Source organism: Triturus cristatus, chromosome 2_1, assembly GCF_964204655.1.
Source record: "Triturus cristatus chromosome 2_1, aTriCri1.1, whole genome shotgun sequence".
In the NCBI taxonomy this organism is placed as follows: Eukaryota; Metazoa; Chordata; class Amphibia; order Caudata; family Salamandridae; genus Triturus; species Triturus cristatus.
In genome coordinates, this window is record NC_140581.1 from 270,343,843 (window position 1) to 270,365,307 (window position 21,465).

At 43.8% G+C, this 21,465-nt stretch overlaps 1 protein-coding gene across 2 annotated transcripts in view; it reads right to left on the reverse strand.

Moving 5' to 3' along the window:
• LMBRD2 (LMBR1 domain containing 2) overlaps positions 1–21,465 on the reverse strand; it is a 440,257-nt gene that overhangs the window by 341,055 nt on the left and 77,737 nt on the right. For both annotated transcript variants that reach the window (XM_085631040.1, XM_085631037.1), the window contains exon 4: positions 12,687–12,800. In XM_085631040.1, the coding sequence (XP_085487166.1) occupies positions 12,687–12,800 (114 nt within the window). The remainder of the gene's footprint in view (positions 1–12,686; positions 12,801–21,465) is intronic.

A 21,465-nucleotide genomic window follows, 5' to 3' on the forward strand; every position in this document is an offset into this window, starting at 1 on the left:
TTCTTCCACAGTTCTTGCTTTTCCCGGATATTCTATCCTTCTTTTGGCTGGAAGGATCTGATTTCCAGGTGCCAGGGCTCCACTTAATACTGAATTTAGAGGCGTTGGGGGAGTACAGGGTAGTACCCAATGGGCAACTGACCCCGGGGGTCACTACCCCTCCCCCCCATAGAACCATTTCCTGGGGGAAGTAGGTACAACCCTGTCCCAGAGATCCTTAACTTGCCATCACCAATGTGGTCACTTCTGAAAAGTTGCATCCAGTTCCGGGGTGGTGCTCGCCTGAGGGTGGACACGCCTGCCTTGCACAGCTAATTTTCCCACCTGTACAGGTAGGTGCCAAAAGGCTCTGGACAAAGGGGGCTGGTTTCCTCTCCTGTGAGAGAAGCCAGATTTGCATACCAGAGGCAGGAGGCCTCTTGGAAGCTCCCCGGCCCCGGAATGCTAATCTGCAGGTCATCCTGTGGGTGGGGCTGCAAAGCACCCCATGCTCAAGCAGATTTGGTTTATGGCCCCCGGAGAACGAAGGCCCTCACCCTTGGGGGTCAGCAACTTGTCTCTGATGGCAACGTTGCTAGAACCAGTAAGCCAGCACACCAGTGGCTGGTCGGGTTTCCGGGGTGCATGTGTTACTAAACCAGGCACTAGCATCAGTGTGGGTTAATGAATATGAGATTTCTGATACCAAACTTCCCTATTATCAGTGAAGCCATAATTTAGCTGGGGAATTTGTTTTCACCTGTGTCCAGCACTTGCTTTTAAAATGGCTTTCCTGATCACTCGTACTGGCAGTAATGAAACTGACCAGTACGGGGGCATATCTGCAGTTAGGCCAGCACATGTAGTATACTGCACCCTGCCTTAAGACTGTAAGGTCTGCTGTAGGGGCAACTTACCTATGCGGCATGCAGTGTCGGCAGGCATGGCACAGAGGCTGTGCGCCATGTCATGTGTTCACTTTTGTCTGCACCAAGACACGCAGCCTGCAGTGGCAGTTTACATGAACTTGGTGAGGGGTCCCTTAGGGTGGCACAATTCATGCTGCCACCCATGGGGACCCTCTTTAGTATCTCAGGTACCAGGGGTACCATTTACTAGGCACTTCAGATGGTACTAAAGGTATCACTAATTGGTGAAAACAATTGCACAGTTTTGGGAAAGAGATGTAGCACTGCGGACCAAGTTAGCAGGAACCCAGAGCACCTCCAGTTGAAATCACATTGAATACCAGTCAAAAAGTGGGGAGTGACCACGTCAAAAAGGACACTTTCCTACAGACTGGTCTGGAGAGCAGCCTTAGAAGGACACTCAAAACAGAACTACCCCAAACTGGTTTGTACATTTGGGAACAGTGGCGCTACATCTCCCGACAAGAAAATGTATATAAAGTTGCAATCCAAACCACCTAACTTCGTTCCAGTTGAAGCTTTTCTTGACCAAGGAAGTGGGAACTCCGCAGAGTACTCAAAGTGCCTCTAGTTAAACAGGGCTGAGGTGTGTCTGGCACGAGTCACCCCTACGGCTGAAGGGACATCACCTGAAGTCAACATGTTCTGCCAGAGAAACTGAAGGCCTGCATGAAGTGTCTAAAAGTCGGACTGCCTGCTGGGAGAATGATGGCGGGTGCCTTGTCCTAGCAAATGGAATGTCAGAGCAAGCGGACGACCCAAAGAGAGTGTTTTAGAACAAACACCCCTCATGGAAGGTCTCTACAGCCTACCTGCACAGTCTGTGGACTAAATTGCTAGGATGGGTCTAAAACAGGTCACCCGGTAACTGAAGTGATCATCAAGTGTTGCCACCACACTCAAGGAGCAAAGGAATGGCATCACCAGAGAGCGGAAAGCCCGATGTGCTATGGGGTTACCAGTGCCTGAAATAATTGCTGTGAGACTATTTGGCTTGGAGGAGGCAAAAAAGGCACTGTGGAGATAAATGAGGACATGTAGACTCGCCTCTCCAAAACCTTCTGGACATGCAGTATGGAAAACCAGTGTGAAGTCCAAACTGTGAACGAGGAAGGTGCAACTGCATCCATTTCCCTCCTATGGCTGACGAAAGTGTGACGTGCAGGTAAAACGAAGGACTCAGCCAGCTCCCAGGGATAAGAGACACAAAGGTGAAGGCCAGTCTGCCACCTCCACGGAGACTGTTAAATTAAAACTAAGGAACGATAAACTATTGAAATGGGTTGCTCATTAAAACCATTGAGAACATTTTAGAGAATAGTCCCTGGAGCTAATGCTATCAAAGGGTGGCGACGGTAATAGTGTGAACAGTAATCTGCAGGGGGGGCTATTACAGGAAATGAAAAGGGTAAAGGTGCCTCATTGAAAGAGCACAGCATTCTGCAACACTGGTTGTCATACACTTGAACTGTACAATACAGTATTTATGTGGGAATTAAAAGATACTTTTTTCCGGAAGAGAAGCCCTGGGCTGGGCAATAATTTATTTCATTTCAAATCTTTATTTCGGTTAATTCCAACCATAAATTATACAAATAAAATTGACAATAAAATACATTCTTAATAAATCCAATAGTTTCAGAACAACGTAGTGGGGCAAATTGATCCTTGGTATTTACATGATCCCATTCAAATTCGCCAATAAAACCTATCTGCATCAATAAATATTTTTTAAAAATGCATGTAAAAAGCCAGGCTAATATGTTGGTTGATTGTCGAGTTCTGATATCTTGCCCCCACACTGCCTCCCTGAAAAGCCTGTGACTTTTCACCCTCACTGCACTGAGAGTAAAGTTCGGAAAGGGTTGTTCTTGGCCCAGTTTGCATAGCCTTAGTAGGATGGAGATGGAACCCAAAATACCAGTGGCAGCCAACTTCAACCACCATGATTGGGGACCCATTAGCACCTGTCAGCCCTGTGGCCCCCAAAACATGGTCTACCATAAACACCAACACCTTTTTAGCATTTTTTTTACTCCTTAAATTTTGAGGCCTGTTTACTCTTTAACTAATATTGATAAACAATATATATTTTATAGTTATAGCAATTTAAAATGTATTTTCGTGATAACATCTCTGCATTGCTTTTTTTTTTATCTGAAATTTTATTGATTTTATGTTCCAAGCTTACAAGCAGGAGTAATAACACTTCCACAGTCAATGTAATAGGTCATCAACTCACCTAAACAAGTCATAAGAATCTTGAAAGAGGAACTCAAACAATCAAACGTGAGCAATTCAAGCATACTTTCATTAGTGTTACAACAAATCGTCCTCGTATGTGGGTTGAATGGTGAGTTACAGCAAGGATATCCTATGCCTCATGTAACCATTCCTGGAAACTCGGGTATCTGGGACAACCATAAGCCAGGCTCTTGGCCAACAAACAGTCCACTAGTGGATGTCACTACTGTCAAATAAGTGGCCCATTTCAACAAGTGACCATGTCACCTTCTCCATGGCCAGCAGCGTCCAAATCCTTCCTGCATTGTTAGGAGAAATGAGGACTTCCACTTCAATACCAACAGTTGCTTGCAGCCAGGAGCATATTCATTATGATTCTCAAGTCCCCTTTTGTCATGTGAGCAAGCTACGGCAGGCGAATGCCAAGAATGAGCATTGCTAGATTTGGTATCAGTGAATATCCAATTACCCCACAAACATGACCAGGATCTCTTTCCAAAAGATCATTCGTTTCGTGCACAACCACCAGACATGTAATGCATCTCCTTCTTGCCCACATTCCCTACAACAAATGCCCTCTGTACGAGCTGGTGTCAGGTGCCAATGCATCATTATCTTGTACATCAGTTCTCTGTGATGTACACTCTTAATGTGGGAATCAGACCACAATTTTTCCCATTGTGAGGTGGTTATAGAAATCTCCATGGTCGGGGACCACTTCTTTATGTAAGTCCACTCTGCATTTTGCTCCACTTCTGTCAGTACACCGAAGATATTGGAAATAGGCCCCTTGAGATGCTCTCATGTTAATGGTCTCGTTACAGCAAATGTGTTCCGGGGAAAGAGGGACAAATGCCTCTACTGGAAGTAAAGTATACAGTTATGTACATGGAGACTGTAGTCTTGTTAACATTGAATAAATGGTAATAAAGGACACACAGCATTCTACACCCAGCGGCTAGCCATTTAGCAAAGTTGTTCTCAATATCCCCGGCGAGAAGTCTACGTTGCAAAACATTGTCTTAAAGGGGTGGCGGGGGGAGGAAACTCAGCCAAACGTTGGTTCCCAGTTAGGGAGTCGGAAATGTATACGGTTGGATTGATTATGTCCAAGTAGTAAAAGACCAGAGGTATTGCATATTTAGGGAGCAAGGGTATCATCCTAGGAGCACGTCCCAATACCGCCATATCAATATGGATCCAGTGCCGATCAGTCTCAAAGACTCAAATAGGAAGTCTGGTAGTATTTTTTCAAAATCCAGGAGACCCAACACTCCGTATTGCTGAGATGCCCTTAGTACTTTTCTCGACATTCGTGCCTGTCTTCCTGATCATATGAATTGTTCTATGGCCTGTTGCTAAATTTGTATGTCTTTCTCAGGAAATTTGACAGGAAAGGCATGGTACAGATAAAATAGCCTAGGGAGAACATTCTATTTAATCACTGCCACCCTGCCCAGCCAGGATACATAAAGATTAATCCATTTTAATAGATCATTTTTAATAGGGCTAAGTAGTCTGGATAGTTTGAGACATATAACAGTCTATATTGCGGAGTCCTATATATGCCTAGGTATTTTAGTTCTTTGCTGGCTGCCCATCGAAGAGTGGACACAGTCGAGAGAGTCTGTTAGGTTCTGGTTTCTAGCCCTGTTCCAAATATCTCAGATATCATAATTTACTTTGAAACCCAAGACTCTGTTGTAGGTCTCCAGGATTTTCATGATTTTAGAGATGTAACATACAGGGTCAGTCACAGTAAGAATTATATCATCCGCAAATAGGTGATTTTTACGTTGCTCCCCTCCAAAGGGCATGACCATAACGTTTGCCTTTGGTCGAATTATTGTCACAAGCGGTACACCAGCAAGCGTCAATTGAAAGAGGGACAGCGGGCATCCCTGGTGTGCGCCCATATACAGAGGGATCTCACCCTATTTCTCCCCATTAACAAGTATTTGCGTCATGGAACGTTTGTAGCTGGCGGCTAAGCATAACAGCATCTGCAGGACACAGCCTATTGCCTCAAGCAGTTCAACAGCAAGCGTAAATTGAAAAAGGGGCAGCAGGGATCCCTGGCGTGGGCCTATATATAGAGAGATCTCTCCCTACTTCTCCACATTAACAAGTATTTGCATTGTGCGACATTTGTAGTTGGTGGCTAGGCATGTGTTGGTTGATTCCTTGGCCGTCAAGCAAGAAATGAACCCGTCCTATTGGCTCACTCATAGAATGCTGCAGTAAGCTCAGATTTTTTGATGGCCAGAAAATCAATCTTCCCCTTTACAGAGATAGCATATTGCAGATATTTTACAGAAGTCGTATGTCTATGGTGTTCCAAAGCTGCCTTAGGATCAGCCTCTAAGGAAGCTCTATTTAGTGTGACACAGCTGCATCCTCTCAGCGATACACGGTCCTATAATAACCACCCTGAAAGCATCCCTCAATCTGTTTGGGAATATCTCATAAGAATCATTCATCTCAAAATTTTAGGTTATCGCCGTGCTGAGCTCTCGTTTTGTGGGTATACTTTTAAGAAGTGACTTAGCAAATTTCCAGTCTGGAGTCATTTATCTCTTATCTGCCAAGCTAACTATAACATGTTCTGATATTGCTGTGGTGCTGTGGGTGATTAAGCAGCTATCTTCTAGTATGTTTGAAGTATAGCACATCAGCTCAAATATGATCTATTAACATGGGAAAAGAAAATCGATTTCTTGCCATCAGGAATCTTGTTAGACCTGTCAGACTTAGAGTGGGCTTTCATCAAACTTTTTGCATGCTTACGTCCTCTTTTTGATGATTCTTTATGTTGGCCTTAGGACTCTGAGTACTTTACTACTGCTGACCTGTGCTAAAGTGCATGTGCTTCTCCTCTAAATATGATAACATTAGTGTGTAACCAACTGACATATTTCATTTACTTGTAAGGCTCTTGTAAAGTGCATATCGTATTCCCAGGGCCTGTAAATTAAATGCTACTAGTGGGCTTGCAGCACTGATTGTGCCGCCCACACAAGTAGCCCTTTAAATAGGTCTCAAGCCTGCCACTGAAGACCTGTGTGGGCAGTTCTATTGCCACTTCAACTTAGCATTTAAAACCCTTTGCCAAACCTTAAACTCCCCTTTTATTACACATAAGCCACCCTAATGTAGGCCCTAGGTAGCCTATAGGGCAGGGTGAAGTATAAGGTAGGGTATGCACTTTTAAGTTTTACATGTCCACTACTGTGAGGTCTAGTCCTCTCATGGGTTAACATTTGAAACTCATTAATAGACTTTTAAGTAGTAATTCCCGATTAGAAATGAGTAGCTGTGTCATGTTTTATATCTTTGGAATGGTAATGCTAAATCCCCTTTACTAGTAAAGTTAAATTTAACATTACTATTTTAGAAATGCCACTTTTAGAAAGTGGACATTTCTCTGCTCTTTCTGTGTGCCTGCAGCCTGTCTTCAAAACACATCTTGGGTGAGTCACAGCTACACGTTGTACATTCCCTTAGACAGCCACAAACACAGGAAGGTAAGTTGCGTCCGAGAACTCATCTGCGTTCTGATGGATTCCTGGGCAGGAAGGGAGAGAGAGGACACCTGGATAGGCAGTACCCTGTCTCCACACAAAAGGCTGATTACATGCTACTGATAGTCTGAAGCCAAGGCTGGAAAGAAATGACCCTTATGCACTTAAAGGACCCTTCTCTGAAGTCACCCCAACTTCAAAAGCACAACTGAGTAGGAGTACTCCTACTACTAATGCTCTAAAAAAGGAGCCGGTAGGGACCCTCTCTCTGGTTCACACAACTGCCCATCTAAGTAATAGTAAGACCGTTTGAAGGTGTTTCAGGCCCCCCAGCAAATCACCTATGTGCACCCTCGCCGACTCCTCTTCCCTAAGGGGACCAACCACACTCGAGGGCGGACCTCACTCTCGCTTTTTCGAAGAGCGCGGAGGCCCAAGTTGGCAGTGCACAGATGTGCTTAACCAGCAGGAGCTCCCAGCCGCAAATGCAGCCTCCGCTGTGCTCCCTAACAGCCTTCATTTTAGATCTTCCAAGCTCATCTGCAGCATCTAGTTGAGGGCTGCCAATGTCGCTGTAATCTCCTTTGTGTAAGCCCAAACGTGGGGCACATCAGTAGGACGCCATACTCGCCCAACCACCAGCCATGTCCCCAGGTTTTCTTTTTGTTGGGCACTCCACAATGATGGTATGTTATATGGATTTATAGAGCGCCACTTACCACTTAATAGGGTATCCAAAAGATGTAGCAAGAGTGTAGGTGAGTCTGTGGGGGGATGGAGTGATTGTTCATTGATGTATGCTTTTGCGGATATAGGGTGTGTGCGCGAGGGAGAGCGAGGCACAGTGCAGGTGTCTTTTGAGTTGGTGAAAGTGTAGGCAGCTGTTCAGATAAAGAGGTCCAAAGTGTAGGCAGCTGTTCAGATAAAGAGGTCCAATGTATGTTGTGCAGAACCCTGTATGCATCTGAGGAGTTTGAATTGACAGCATTGGTGTTTTGGTAGACAGTGAAGCTCCCTGAGATCTGGGGTGATGTGGGTGTGACGCGGGAGGTTGAGGAGGAGTCTAGATGCAGAGTTCTCAATGTCTGAAGTCGGTGGAGGTGTTCAGAAATTCCGGGATAAAGTATGTTGCCATGGTCTGCATGTGATGAGGCTTGAGTGACAGTGCATCAGGTGTTTCTGGGAATCCATTTGAATATTTTTCTGAGCATGTGAAAGCAGGAGGCACTGACTGCATTTACCTGGGCTGCCATGTTGAGTTTGTGGTCTACGAGGATTCCTAGGTTTCTTGCGTGGTTGGTAGGAGTTAGTATGGGGCCAATCTCGGGGTTTGATGATTTTTCAAAGTTTTTGTAGATCTTTTCGATTTTGGGGTTATAGAAATTGAAGAAGTTGTTGAAGAGATCCTGGGAGGGAGTGAATAAGTTGGCTGTGGTCTGTGGGGTGGTGAACTCCTTGATGATGGCGAAGATATCTTTGGCGTTGTTGGGGCTGCCTCGATCCTTTCAGTAAGGGCTCTTGTGTTTATCAGGAGATGGTAGTAGTGCCCAAGTGCTGCCTTGTAGTTAGATCTGGCTTTGTAGTTGAACCCCCATTTCCTTTCCAGCTGCTTGCATTAACTTTTGGATTCCCACAGTTGGTCTCTGTACCAGGTGGCATGTCTGTTGGATTTGTGGTGTTTTTGAATTTCATAGGGTGCGATGGGTGGTTCCCACCTATCAAAGACCTGAGTCTGTGCAGGTTATGATACTCTGGTGAAAGTTGGAGATATAAAAGAAGAACAGAGCAAAATATACACCAAAGTAAAAGAGTATATTTCTAGGGAATGCATTGGTGAGAAAAGTATGAAAGCCCATATAAAACACAACATACCGTACAGTGATTGCTTCAGAGCAAGAACTCTACTATAAATAATGGGAATATCACAGTCATCTGATAACACAGGGGATATTAACTAGCAAGGATTTAATTACAGTGGGAGATTTGTACGCCTTGTATTTCATAGATAAGAAATGTAAACTGCCATGACAGGCTTCTTAGACTTCATGGATACAAGTCAAGAAATAACCAAGCTGAATAGAAACTGGACACAACACAAGAAACTCAAGTTTCAAAAACAAAAATCAAAAAGCATTACCAGGGCCATCATCCAAACCAATAATGGCAATGAATATCAATAGCAACCTTGGACTGAGAATATTATACTTGCTGTCTATCCAGTCATAAATCACTACACCACGGCTTGCAGTACAATGCAGGTCACTAAAGCACCTCTTAAATGCTCCAGTTTAAGAGTGTAATTGTCTTCCTCTCGAAGATATGCTGCAATAGTTGAGAGAGAATGTTTGCAGGAAAAAGCAACGATTACTGAATCAGATAGCTGAGATATAAAAGTTATCATCTAACAAGAAAGGTCAAGGTCTCAATTAAGAACCAAATGGGAATAACAAAGATAATTGTTCTTGTACTGACATCTAATGAGTTTATTTTGACTGTGCTTGTAACAGCAATGCTGAAATCCGGCAAACCCAAGTGTGCTTGTTTTCACATAGAAGACTATCAAGTCCAGCTATAGAAGGCATGGCTGTAGGATCATGACTTTCCATTTCTATCAATCTGTCTGGTTCTGTATATTTTTGTTCACAAGGAGGTCTGAATACCAAACCTCTCTGTATCAAAATTAAGCTATAATAATCATGTCTTGATTTGGGGAGGTTGTTTTGAAGATTTCTTCAGCTCAAAGAAATTGGCATTGTGGAACCCTTCCAACTAGGCCTGAACTAGTGCATCCCTCAAGGTGTTTTCACAGCTAACTAGTGGGATGCAATCTGGAGGGTCTGACACTTTACCTCTGTTACAGATAAATCACCAAGTCCCCCAGTAGAAAAGCTGACAAAGGATATGATAATTCAGCCTGTTCATTTTTTTCCAAAGAACATAGCTGCTGTGTTGGCTATGAAATCTGTGATAATTTTTTCTTTGTTAGTCCCAAGAAGATGACTTTCAACTCCAGATGGCATAACATTTCCGATGCCAATCATAGAACATGGAAGTTCAGGTCCTGTTTGTGAGTGCCCCAAGAATACTGCGTCAATTCATTGTTGTCTGAAAGATTTGTGGCTGGAAGGTCTGAGTGTGAGCAGATTTTTCTTATGAAACCACTATTAAAAGGCACACATCTCCGTGATCAGCCAGAGGAAGCTGCCTTGCTTTCATTTTATGAAAGAGGTCATATAGCTAAATAGCATCTGAAACCCACAAGCTGATGTCTGACTTAAGAAAAAAGTGGGAATTTATTTTCTTTAAAGGTTTCACACTGTGAAATATGGCCTAATGAACTGAACCTCAGACAAGTTGGAGCCCTTTTGGCATTGACGGAGAAATCATATGTTGTGAAAAGTATTAAGTGAAAGCTCTTGACCCGATCCTTTACAGTAAGCAACTATTCATTGAAGTAAAGGTGAACAGATCATAGGTAAAGTCGGGATGCCATTGCAAAGACAGTATTTTTGTATAAACCATTAGAGCCAGACGTAGTAACGTTTTTTGCGGGCACAAATGGGTTTTAGAACCGTTTGCCACTGCAGAAAACGTATGGCCCATGTACTAATCCGATTTTGCGAGTCGCAAATCTGTTTGCGACTCGCAAAATAGGATTAGCGACTCGCTATTAGGAAGGGGCATTCCAAGGTCGTCACTTCCTAATAGCGACTCCTGAAGCTATGTATGACTGTTTTGCAACCACAATTACGGTCGCAAAACAGTTGCAGTTTACCACCCTTCACAGAAGGGTGGTGAGCCCGCTCGCAAACGGAAAGGGGTCCCCAGGGAACCCCTTACCCTTTGTGAGTGGCTCTAAAAATATTTGTTAAGGGCAGGCAGTGGTCCCAGGGACCACGGCCTGGCCTTAAAAAATGAAACTGAAAAGTTTCAATTAAATTTTTTTAATGCATCCCGTTTTCCTATAAGGAAAACGGGATGCCACCATACCTGGGATTGCCAGCCATTCCTAATAGGGTCGCATATTGCGACAGCCTCATTAATATGCATAAGGCGTGCAATTTGCAACCCATTGGGATTTTCAAACAGTATCTCAGACACTGTTGTGCATCACAATTTGCGAGTGGCAAATTGCGATTCGCAAATGCGACACAATTTGCGACTCGCAAATTGGTGGGTCGTACATCTGGCCCTCAGAGTTAAGGTGATGGTAAAAAGACGACATCTGTATTTATAATGCTAGTTTCCAATAACAAACTAAAGATACTACCAAAGCTATTTACAGGGGATAAAACATTGAGTATCTTGAAGGTCTACAGATAATAGCTAGTCCCCATGATGCAACAGTTTCAAGATTTGAGCCACCAATTGGTTCAGACTATACAGTTCATAGAGCATGTTTTGAGCAGCAGGCTCTTCCTTTTATGAGCCCCTGTGTTTGTTGTCTAGTGCCAAAAGATGTACAATCTGACATCCTGTTTCTGTTCATGCCTAAAAATTCATTCAACCTCCACCTAAGAGATAAAAGCTAATAAGAGAAATGTAAGGCTGTAGCTCCCAGTGTCATGATGGAGATGGTGTCCATGTTCAGCAAGCCACCATTGAGCCCACAGGCACTATCCCGACTATGGTTTCTTTTAGGTTCATTTTTGCCCCTTTGAGTTTAAACAGAAAACCCATGTTTAATTCTAAAATTCTTCAGTGGAAATTGTATTGGTGTATGCTCATCTATAGTGGACTGAAACTGCAACTACAAGAGTATTGTTTGCAGAAAATGTGTCTTGATGCACAAGACCAAAATAACTCAGTTAAATACAGATTCCCTGGATTCCACTTGAATTTTTCGGTGACTGATCTCCAAAAACAATGGGCTTTCATGTTTGTAATTCAAAAACTTTTCTCAACCCATATATTTGAGACTATGAACAAGTTGAGTGAAAACGAAGGTCATCCAAAATTCCTCAACAGGTAACACTGTAGGTACAGCTAAAATGTGCGCAACTGATATGTATTCACTGTTGCTTCCCCATTTGGGCCCCAATTCCTGATTTATGATCCACACATTCATGTCAGTTCTAAATCATTTGTACATTGACTAGTAAAGAAAGAATTATGTACAATTAATCATGGAACAGCACTGAAAGTTGTGGCCATCTAAAAGAATTTACTTATTTTAAAGTAAATAAATAACCATACGACTTCCTGTAAATCTTCATATTCTCGATTCATGTAATCAAAAAACACCAAAGAGAAATAAAAAGTGTAACCACATATACTGTGATTTAATGTTGCAAAAGATGGACTGGCCAAGTTGAGGTACTCTTGTCATAGTTTTATTTAGCAAGTTTATGACTTTCTACTTTCAGATTATGGTTGTTTTTATATACTTTTATAGGGGTTCAATTATACAGTTAACCAAAGCATTTGTGTAATATGTTTAATATAGGATAATTCCAAAAATCTGCTGTTTTGATTCAGCAATAGTCTATCCAATACATCAATAACAATAATATTATTTAACATGTGACACAGCCTCTTTCTGTAGGTTTACACATTTGCTAGGTAGAAAATGCAGAGGGGTCTAAAGTATACCCTAATTGTGATGGAGGATGCGTGGGCTGCTTCCACATAGTATGGGCCTACTTAATAGTAACAGAGTTCAAGGAAGAGATCACTATGAGATTACAGACTGGGACAGAGCAAGGAGACCAAAATTCTAATCCAGATTCCGCAGCTGGCCGAATTCTGCTCAGCACAATCCAATTTTTTTCTTTTTGACACTAAATACCTCTGCGAAAATAGGAGTTCAGCATTGTTTAAAAAATACAGGCCTTCACATTTTATTTTACTAACAATGTACAGATCCTACAAACTTGAAATCAAAACTTGGAAACTGGAATCCTACCCCAGTAAAGGCATAGGTTTTTTTGTGAAGCTTTGGCTTTCACAAGTTACAATTCTTGACTCTACAATATTGTCAAAGGATACCTGGAGGGAAATCGTAGACACTTACCAGGTCAAAAATTGTGAGGTCCAGTACACTACACGCCAGAAGATGGGCAGGACCCCTGTAGGGATGTAACTCCAAGGTTTGTAACATTTATGAGCCTCGGTTTCATCATGTTCTCTGAAATCGAAAATAATCACAACACATTTTTAATCACTGAAATTTTTTCACTTAATGATGTGAGCTATATTTTAATTGACCTCCGCTGCAAGCATGTTCTGGAGGGAAAATAAGGAATATGCTACTTACCAGTATTCATCTGTTCTTGGCATGTAGAGCTGCAGAGTCACACACTATGCATAGGTCCCCATCTGGAGGTGGGCCCGGATGATTACACTTTGTTGTTGTCCTGGAAGAAGTCTTTGTAGTCACAAAATAGGTGACTCCTCCTATGGACTATAGTGCGCATGGGCATCGACTCCATCTTCAGATTGTTTTTCGCCATGAAGGAAAATGATGGAGTTATGTGTGAACAGAAAAGATGTCCATGAATGGTGTAAGATAATACTGGAACAGATAAAGGTAGCCGGAGAGGTGGGTGGGCGTGTGCGACTCTGCAGCTCTACATGCCAAGAACAGATGCATACTGGTAACTAGCATATTCAGTTCGAGGCATATGAGCTGCAGATCACACACTATGCATAGATTGCATAGCAGTTCTCTCCCTTAGCGGCGACCACCAGTATCTGTTGCAGTTGTTTGAAATAGTGTTTGAGTACAGCCTGGCCCACAGTAGCTTGTTGTTTTGCTTGCACATCTACACAATAATGTTTTGTGAATGTGTGCGGTGTAGACCATGTAGCTGCTTTGCAAATATCATCTAGTGGAATGTTTCCTAAAAATGCCATGGATGCCCCTATTTTAGGGGTGGAATGAGCCCTAGTGGGAATGGATAAAGTATGTTTTGCTTAGTGGTAGCAAATCTGTATGCATTTTACAATCCACCTTGCAATACCTGTTTTTGAAATGAGATTGCCTTTGTGTGGTGGAGAGACAGACACGAAAAGTTGTTTTGTTTTACGGAAGGACTTAGTCCTATCAATATAGTAAAGAAGAGCTCTTCTAAGGTCTAGTGTATGAAGAGCTCTTTCAGCCACTGTTGTAGGTTGTGAGAAGAATACTGGCAACTCAACAGATTGATTGAGGTGGAAAGGTGAAATGACCTTTGGTAGAAATTTTGGATTAGTTCTTAGAACCACTCTATTTTGATGTATTTGTAAGAATGGTTCTGCAATTGTTAGTGCCTGGAGCTCACTTACTCTCCTGAGTGATGTGATAGCCACTAGAAAAGCGACTTTCCATGTAAGAAATTGTAGCTTACATTTGTGTAGGTGTTCGAACGGAGGACCCATAAGTCTAGTGAGAACAATGTTTAAATTCCACACTGGTGAGGGTGGTACCCTGGGAGGAATTATTCTTTTGAGGCCTTCCATGAAGGCTTTGATGGCTGGAACTCTGAAAATCGACAGATGTTGTCTGTTTTAAAGGTACGCTGCTATAGCAGCTAGATGTAACCTGATGGATGTATATGCTAAATGACATATGTGAAGATGTAGTAAATAGCATATAATATGCTAGATGGAAACATCTAGTGGATTGATATTGTTATTATTGTAGTAGATAACAAATCTTTTCCATTTGGCTGCATAGCAGGCTCTAGTAGTGGGACGTCTAGCTTGTTTGATGACGTCCATGCAATCAGGTGGGAGGTTTAGGTAGCCAAATTTTAGGACCTCGGGAGCCAAATGGCTAAGTTCAGCTGCATGGGGTCCGGATGCATGATCTCTCCATGGTTCTGTGTTAAGAGGTGTGGAGAGAGGCATAGTTTTTGATGTGGTACCACTGATAGTTGTAGTAGTGTGGTGTACCACGGCTGTCTTGCCCAAGTTGGTGCGATTAAGATGAGCGTCAGCGAGTGCTGCTGCATCTTGCTTACGACTAATGGAATGAGTGGGAGAGGCGGAAAAGCGTATGCAAAGATGCCTGACAAATTCATCCATATCGCATTGCCTTTGGACAATGGGTGTGGGTACCTGGCAGCGAAGCTTGGGCATTTTGAGTTCAGGTGTGTGGCGAACAGGTCTATGTCTGGATGTCCCCACTTTTGAAAGAAAGGCTGAAGAACTTGCGGATGCAGTTCCCACTCGTGGATTTGTTGTCTCTGACAACTTAACAGATCCGCAAGATGATTGTGAACTCCTGGTAGATGTTCTGCTAGGAGAAAAATATTTTGAGGAATGGCCCATCTCCATATGCTTTGCGCTAGCTGTGAGAGCTGTAAGGAGTGCATCCCCCTCTGTTTTTAGGTCTCGCTGAGTCAGCGCGTGCGCTGCGAGACATTTTGTAAGCGGGTTTTAAAAGTGCTACCAAAGGCTTGGCCACCAGCTTGCGATTACGCGCACAAGCGCGCGCGCGCCTCGCTCCGCCTCTCCAATGCAGCTCGCCTCGCTCCACCCCTCCCTGACCACAGGGCGCGTCCCCGCGATCGTGATCGCTTTCACGGTCTTTCGCGCGCTTGTTTAATACAGCACTTCATAATGTCGTTCTGTCATTTCTAAGCACTGTAACCAACAGATGCAACTATTGCATAATTTATTGGCACTGAATTTACCGACTTCTGAAGCATGAAGGCTGGCGGCTATGGCGGCAGAAAGAGTCTAACGTCCTGGACCATCATGCAAGCTTATGATAACCACATCCATCTCTCTTGCATAAACCACACAATTTAATATTTGGTATCTGGCTTCGTGTGAAGACACTCGCGGGGATTTATACTTGCATAAATTAAGCGGATGTAATGCATTACATACTAGCAGGAAGTAGGTGCTTCTGGTCTTGTTGCACATTTGAAAATCTAGGTTTCATTGTCACAGTGTGACACAGTAACATGCATGTGCACCTTTGTAGTACAGAGGCCTCAGGCGCTTGCCCCGTTCCGTGGCGTTATGCAAGTGGGTTACTCTGTCAGTGCTTAGAGTGAGTGAGGGTCGAGCGGGCGGATTGTGCAGCCCACGTGCTGGTGAGATGTCCCTTACAATATTGATGTTGGCACTTTATGTTTTGCAAAGCATCAGCTTGTGTTACATATGCACAGACCCTCTTGATCACCTATGTATAACTCATGGTTTTGAATCATCAAAAATGTTTGTGTCCATATTGTGTGAGTGACAGTATGACTCCATTGGCGCAGGCGTCTTACACTTGTATGCGCTTCCCCTGATGGTCAGACTTCACTCCTCTCTGCACCCACTTGGACACAGACTGCCTGTTGCTTGCAACAGGATGTGGTGTGAGAGCCAGAGCTGCCTTAGAATTGAGGAAGCAGGTTTGAGTCCCGGCGTCACCTCAACATCCTATGATTCTGGGCAAATCACTTAACCTCCTCCCCATGCCAAGTTAAAACAAGCATTGGCATAGCCAATAGGTCTATCTTTTGGGACCTTATAAGTATTTAGTTATGCAGCACAATATCCTTGGTGCAACAACATTAACTGTTGCATGGTTAAACACTTATAAGGCCCCAAAGGAGAGACCTATTGGCTATGCCAATGCTTGTTGTAGATAGTACATGCCTGTCATGTTGTCCTTCCGGACTAAGACAGTCTTGCCCGAGAGATGACTTTGGAAGGATTTTAGGACTAGGAAAATGGCTAGTAACTCCAGATGGTTGATGTAGAGTAGCTTTTGTTGAGGTGTCCATTTGTCTTGTACTGTATGATCTATTAAATGGGCTCCCCAGCCAGTGAGCGATGCGTCTGTTGTTAGCACTACTTGTGGAAGAAGGTCCAGGAACGGTCGACCTTTGGAAAGGTTTTTGGTGTTCCACCACTGCAGGGAGTGATGTGTCCGACTGTCCACCACCACCAGTTCTGTTAACTGACCCTGGGCCTGGTTCCATTGGCATGCTAAGCATTCCTGTAAGGGGCGCATCTGAAGTCTTGCATGTGGTACTACGAAAATGCAAGAGGCCATCATTCCTATGAGTTGCATGAACACTCGAGCTGGCAATGAGTGTTGTGGTTGGAATCTTTGTATAAGAGCTTGCATGCTGTATATCCTGATTGGATTGGGGGTTGCAAGTGCTTTGGAGGTGTCTATTGTAGCACCTAGATACTGCTGACAACGGGACGGCTGGAGATGTGACTATGTCTTGTTTATGGTAAACCCGAGTTTGTGTAAGAGCTGAATAGTTTGGCAAGTGTGCTTTGTGCACTGGTGGTATGACTTGGCTTTTATTAGCCAGTCGTCCAGATAAGGGAAAACATGAATGTTCTGCCTCCTTATGTGCGCCGCTACTACTGCGAGGCATTTTGTAAAAACTCGGGGGGCTGTGGTGACTCCGAATGGGAGGACTTTGAACTGGTAATGCTGACCGTCCACCACGAACCGAAGATACTTCCTGTGAGCTTGGGGAATGGGAATGTGGAAGTAGGCGTCCTTGAGATCTAAACTGGTAAGGAAATCTCCTTGTGTTAACAAAGGAAGGACTTGTTGCAGAGTGACCATATGGAAATGGTCTGAATGAATGTAAAGGTTTAGTGGTCTGAGGTCTAGTATGGGCCTGAGAGAACCGTCCTTCTTTGGTATGAGGAAATCGAGTGAGTAAACCCCTGTATTTTGGTGATGCAGTGATTGCACGCTTTTGTAGGAGAGCATCTACCTCTTGTTTTAGTAGTGTGAGATGTTCTTATGACATGGGACGCTGTCTGGGTGGTATGTGTGGAGGAGCTGATGTGAGCTCCAGACAATAACCTGAATGAATTATTTGTTTTACCCACCTGTCTGTTGTAATGGAGTTCCAGACAGGTAGGAACTGTGATAATCTCCCCCGACCGGAGTGGAATGGTCTGGGGGGAGTGGAGGGAAGTCACTGTTTGGAAGTGGAGGGAGTACGAGTGTTGGTGCCTCTACCTATACCTTTGGTATTATTGCCTCAATACACTCCTCTGTAATATCCTCTGCTGGGTGAGGACTGGGTGGGAGTTTTGAAAGAAGAGGAGGCGTTGTCAGTGTGGAAATTCTTGACCGCGCCTCTGTAAGAGGAGCGACGAAAAGACCCACTCGCAGTTTGGGTTTGCAAGGCCCCCATTGACTTGGCGGTATCAGTGTCTTTCTTCATCTTTTCTAAAGATGTATCGACACTGGGGCCAAAGAAATGCTGTTGATCGAAAGGCTGATTTAAAATAGTGTTTTGCACCTCTGGTTTAAATATGGAGATACGCAGCCATGCATGTCTACGTAAGAGCAGACCAGTATTTATTGCCCTAGAGGCTGTGTCTGCAACATCTAGAGCACAGCAAATGGATGTGTTTGTGATAATTTTACCTTTTTGGATTAGGTCATTAGCCCTGGTTTTATACTTATCAGGGAGATGTTCTAATAGGGTCTCCAGCTCCTCATAATGAGCCCCATCATACCTTGACAGTAATGCCTGTGTATTGGCAATCCTCCAAACATTAGCCGCTTGGTATGCCATCCGCTTACCTGAGGCATCCAATAATTTAGACTCTTTATCAGGGGATGGGGCATCCCCTGAGGTTTGTGAGTTGGCTCTTTTTCGAGCATTAGAAACAACTAATGAGTCTAGTGGGAGCTGGCCTTTAATATAAGCTGGGTCAGAAGGGGCAGGCTTATATTTTTTCTCAATCCTAGGATTGATAACTCTGGCTCTTACAGGGTTATTAAAGACCTCTGGGGCATGCTTGATGACCCCCTTGAGCATAGGTAGTGTTATTGTGGACTTTTGCGAAGATGTGATTGTGTCCATAAGGAAGTTATCATCTACGGGGTCAGTGTGCATATCTACCCCATGAAACTGAGCAGCCCTGTGTAATAGCTGTGAAAATCCTATGGTGTCGTCTGGAGGGGGTGGTCTAGAGGGATAAATGTCCACCTGAGGCACATCAGGTGCACCTGGTGCTTCATAGTCTTCCCAGGGGTCCTGTGATGGTGAACTAGGGTCCCTGGGGTCTTCGAATGGTTCATTATCTCCATCCCCAAAATTGTCATCATCATCTAAAGGTGGAGTGTTTGGGGTAATGGGGAATTTATAGGAAAAATATCAGGGTCAGGCACGAATGGAGGTGGTGAGATGTCCCTTATGGGAGAAGTTTGGGCATTTTTCTTCTGAGGAACTGGAGCTGGAGGGGCCAGTTTCCTCTTCATAGGCTGCAGTATTATTTGACCTGTTTTGGGGTTTTGTAGACGAGTCTATTGCAATGGGTTCGGCTTAAAAAGTTCTTCACCAGCAGTGTCCTTTTTGGGAACGGACTTTTTCGGGTCCGAGCGTTTGTCTGATGTAGCTTTTGGAGGTGTTTTTAGCTCCTTTTGCTTTTGATCGGAACCTTTCTTTGGTTGGAAACCGGAATCTTTTTTCGGTGCGGAAGGTTTAGGTTCCGAATATTTCTTCGGTACCGGTTGTATAGGTTCCGGATGTTTTTTCGGCCCCGGTTGTTTTGGATTCGGATGTTTCCTTGGTTCCGGTTGCTTCGGGTCCGAAATGTGTCTCGGTTCCGGCTGCTTCGGTTCCGAGTGTTTTTTCGGTAGGGGCTTGGGTTCCGAAGATTTTTTCGGTTCCGGGTGGCTAGGTTCCGACACCTTCTTCGGTGGGAGTTGTTTCGGGTCCGGAACGTGGTCGAAGTGGTGGGAAGGTTGACTCGATCCCGAGTCACCTGAAGGCTTTCGTTTCGTCTTCTTTGCCGGGCCAGAAGGCGGGGCGACAGAAGTGTGAGAATGGCGTCCACCTAGGCCCGAGGGTGAAGGTGTTACCATAGCCTTGTCCGACATGGAAGAGTGAGTGCGGTCAGTAGGGTCGACGTCTGTACTTACAACCCATTGACCTGCCGGAATGCTGTCGTCATCGTCTGCTTTGTCATCGGTCTGCAGATCTTCTTCGGAATCGGGGTCTTCGGCTTGAGAGTCGATGACCAGCTGCACCTCGGTGTCTTCTGACTCCTGTTGATCTGGAGTCTCTGGGACGATGTTGTCGACTGGAGGCGCTGAAGCTTGAGCCATGGCCCTTCGAGCCTGTCTATCTCTGATGGTTTTCTTCGACTTGAAGGAGATGCAGGCCTGGCAGTGTCGACTTTCGTGTTGTGGCGACAAACAGAGGTTGCAGACTTGGTGCAGATCAGTGTGGGGGAATTTGTGTCCACACCGAGGGCACTTCTTGAAAGGTGTCCTTTCCATCAGCCAAGGGCCTGATGGCGCAGGTGGGCCTGATGGCGCAGGTGGGCCCGACGGCCCGCGTGGACAACCGGAATCGAAATGTAGGTTTTAAACGATGCGCGTCGAAGAGGGATCGCAATCGAAAAACAATGCCGACGCTAGGGTTAAGGATTGCGCGTCGAAAGGTCGATCGGTAACAAACTCAACCGGGAGCACGACTAACACATTCAAGCTCGATGGCGGAAAAAAACAATCTGAAGATGGAGTCGATGTCCATGCACACTATAGTCCATAGGAGAAGTCACCTATCTCGTGACTACTAAGACTTCTTCCAGGACAACAACAAAGTGTAATCATCCGGGCCCACCACCGGATGGCGACCTATGCATAGTGTGTGATCTGCAGCTCATATGTCTCGAACATACAGATTAAGCTCCTAAAAACATAACACTGTGGAAGGAAAACTTTCTGTTATGGCACAGCTATCACATAAAACCTCAGAACTGGTGGTTCATCAGGCTGAAAAATATTTCCCTCTTAAGGAGCAAGTATCCCCATGTTCAATGTAAAGGTGTACATTACAATAAATCAGACCATCAAACGTGCTTTACAAAAGCGTAAGCATTGAGGCAATACCTTAGAACAGGTGTCTCCAACCAGTGAATCGCAAACTACCAGTAGATCATTGACACTTTCAGAGTAGCTCACAGCCTTAAGTTCATTTTTTGAACAGGGTCACAGTTTTATTTTAAAGTTAACGGAAAGCTGTGCTTATTTTACATTATCATCTTTAGGCTGGAGACAGCAGTGCCTGATAATGAGCAGTGCTGGAGTAAGATTTATGACCCAGGGCACAAAGGTGAATACCTGAAGCACTGGGTTTTATAACTCTTAAATAAGTACTTGTCAACCCAATATAGGAATGGGAGAACAAAGTGATGTGTCTGAATGCTTATAACATTAAAATTAAAAGTCACTTAAATGATTAAGTTAACTCTTTATTTTCTACTATTTCAAAGTGCTGCATTTGCAAACAGTAGGCATTTTTTCCCAGTAGCCAGTAGACACTTTGCCATATTTATGACTGAAAAATACAGTCCTCTTTTTTAAATGTGAGAAATATAAAGCGAAGAAAAATATTTCTATAAAACAAAGTCTTAGTGGTTTCTCCACTGTCAATTAGGCCAATGACGTCAATGTTTTATGAAGCATTTTCCGCACTTTAAATTGCTCAAATTTTAAAAAATGGCTGCATTTTTCTGTTATAAATATGTAGTCACCTTACCTACAGGCCACTGAGAGCAAGATGCCTGGTACTTGTAATGTGACACTTGGAAATGGGATTAAATTTAAATTATATGTTTTATGGAATCCTTATAAACAAAGTTAACTCTTCAGTTTAATTTTCTCTCATTTCAAGGTGTCTCCTTTACACACAGCAGGCATCTTGCTCCTAGTGCCTGGTAGACACGGTGCCATATTTATAACTGAAAAATACAGCCATTATTTTAAGTTGGAGAAATTTAAATAACATTTTTGCAGAAAGTTTTCTAGAATTTTAATTTCTCCCATTTAAGAAAATGGTTATATGGTTTGTACTATACATGTAACGGTGCCA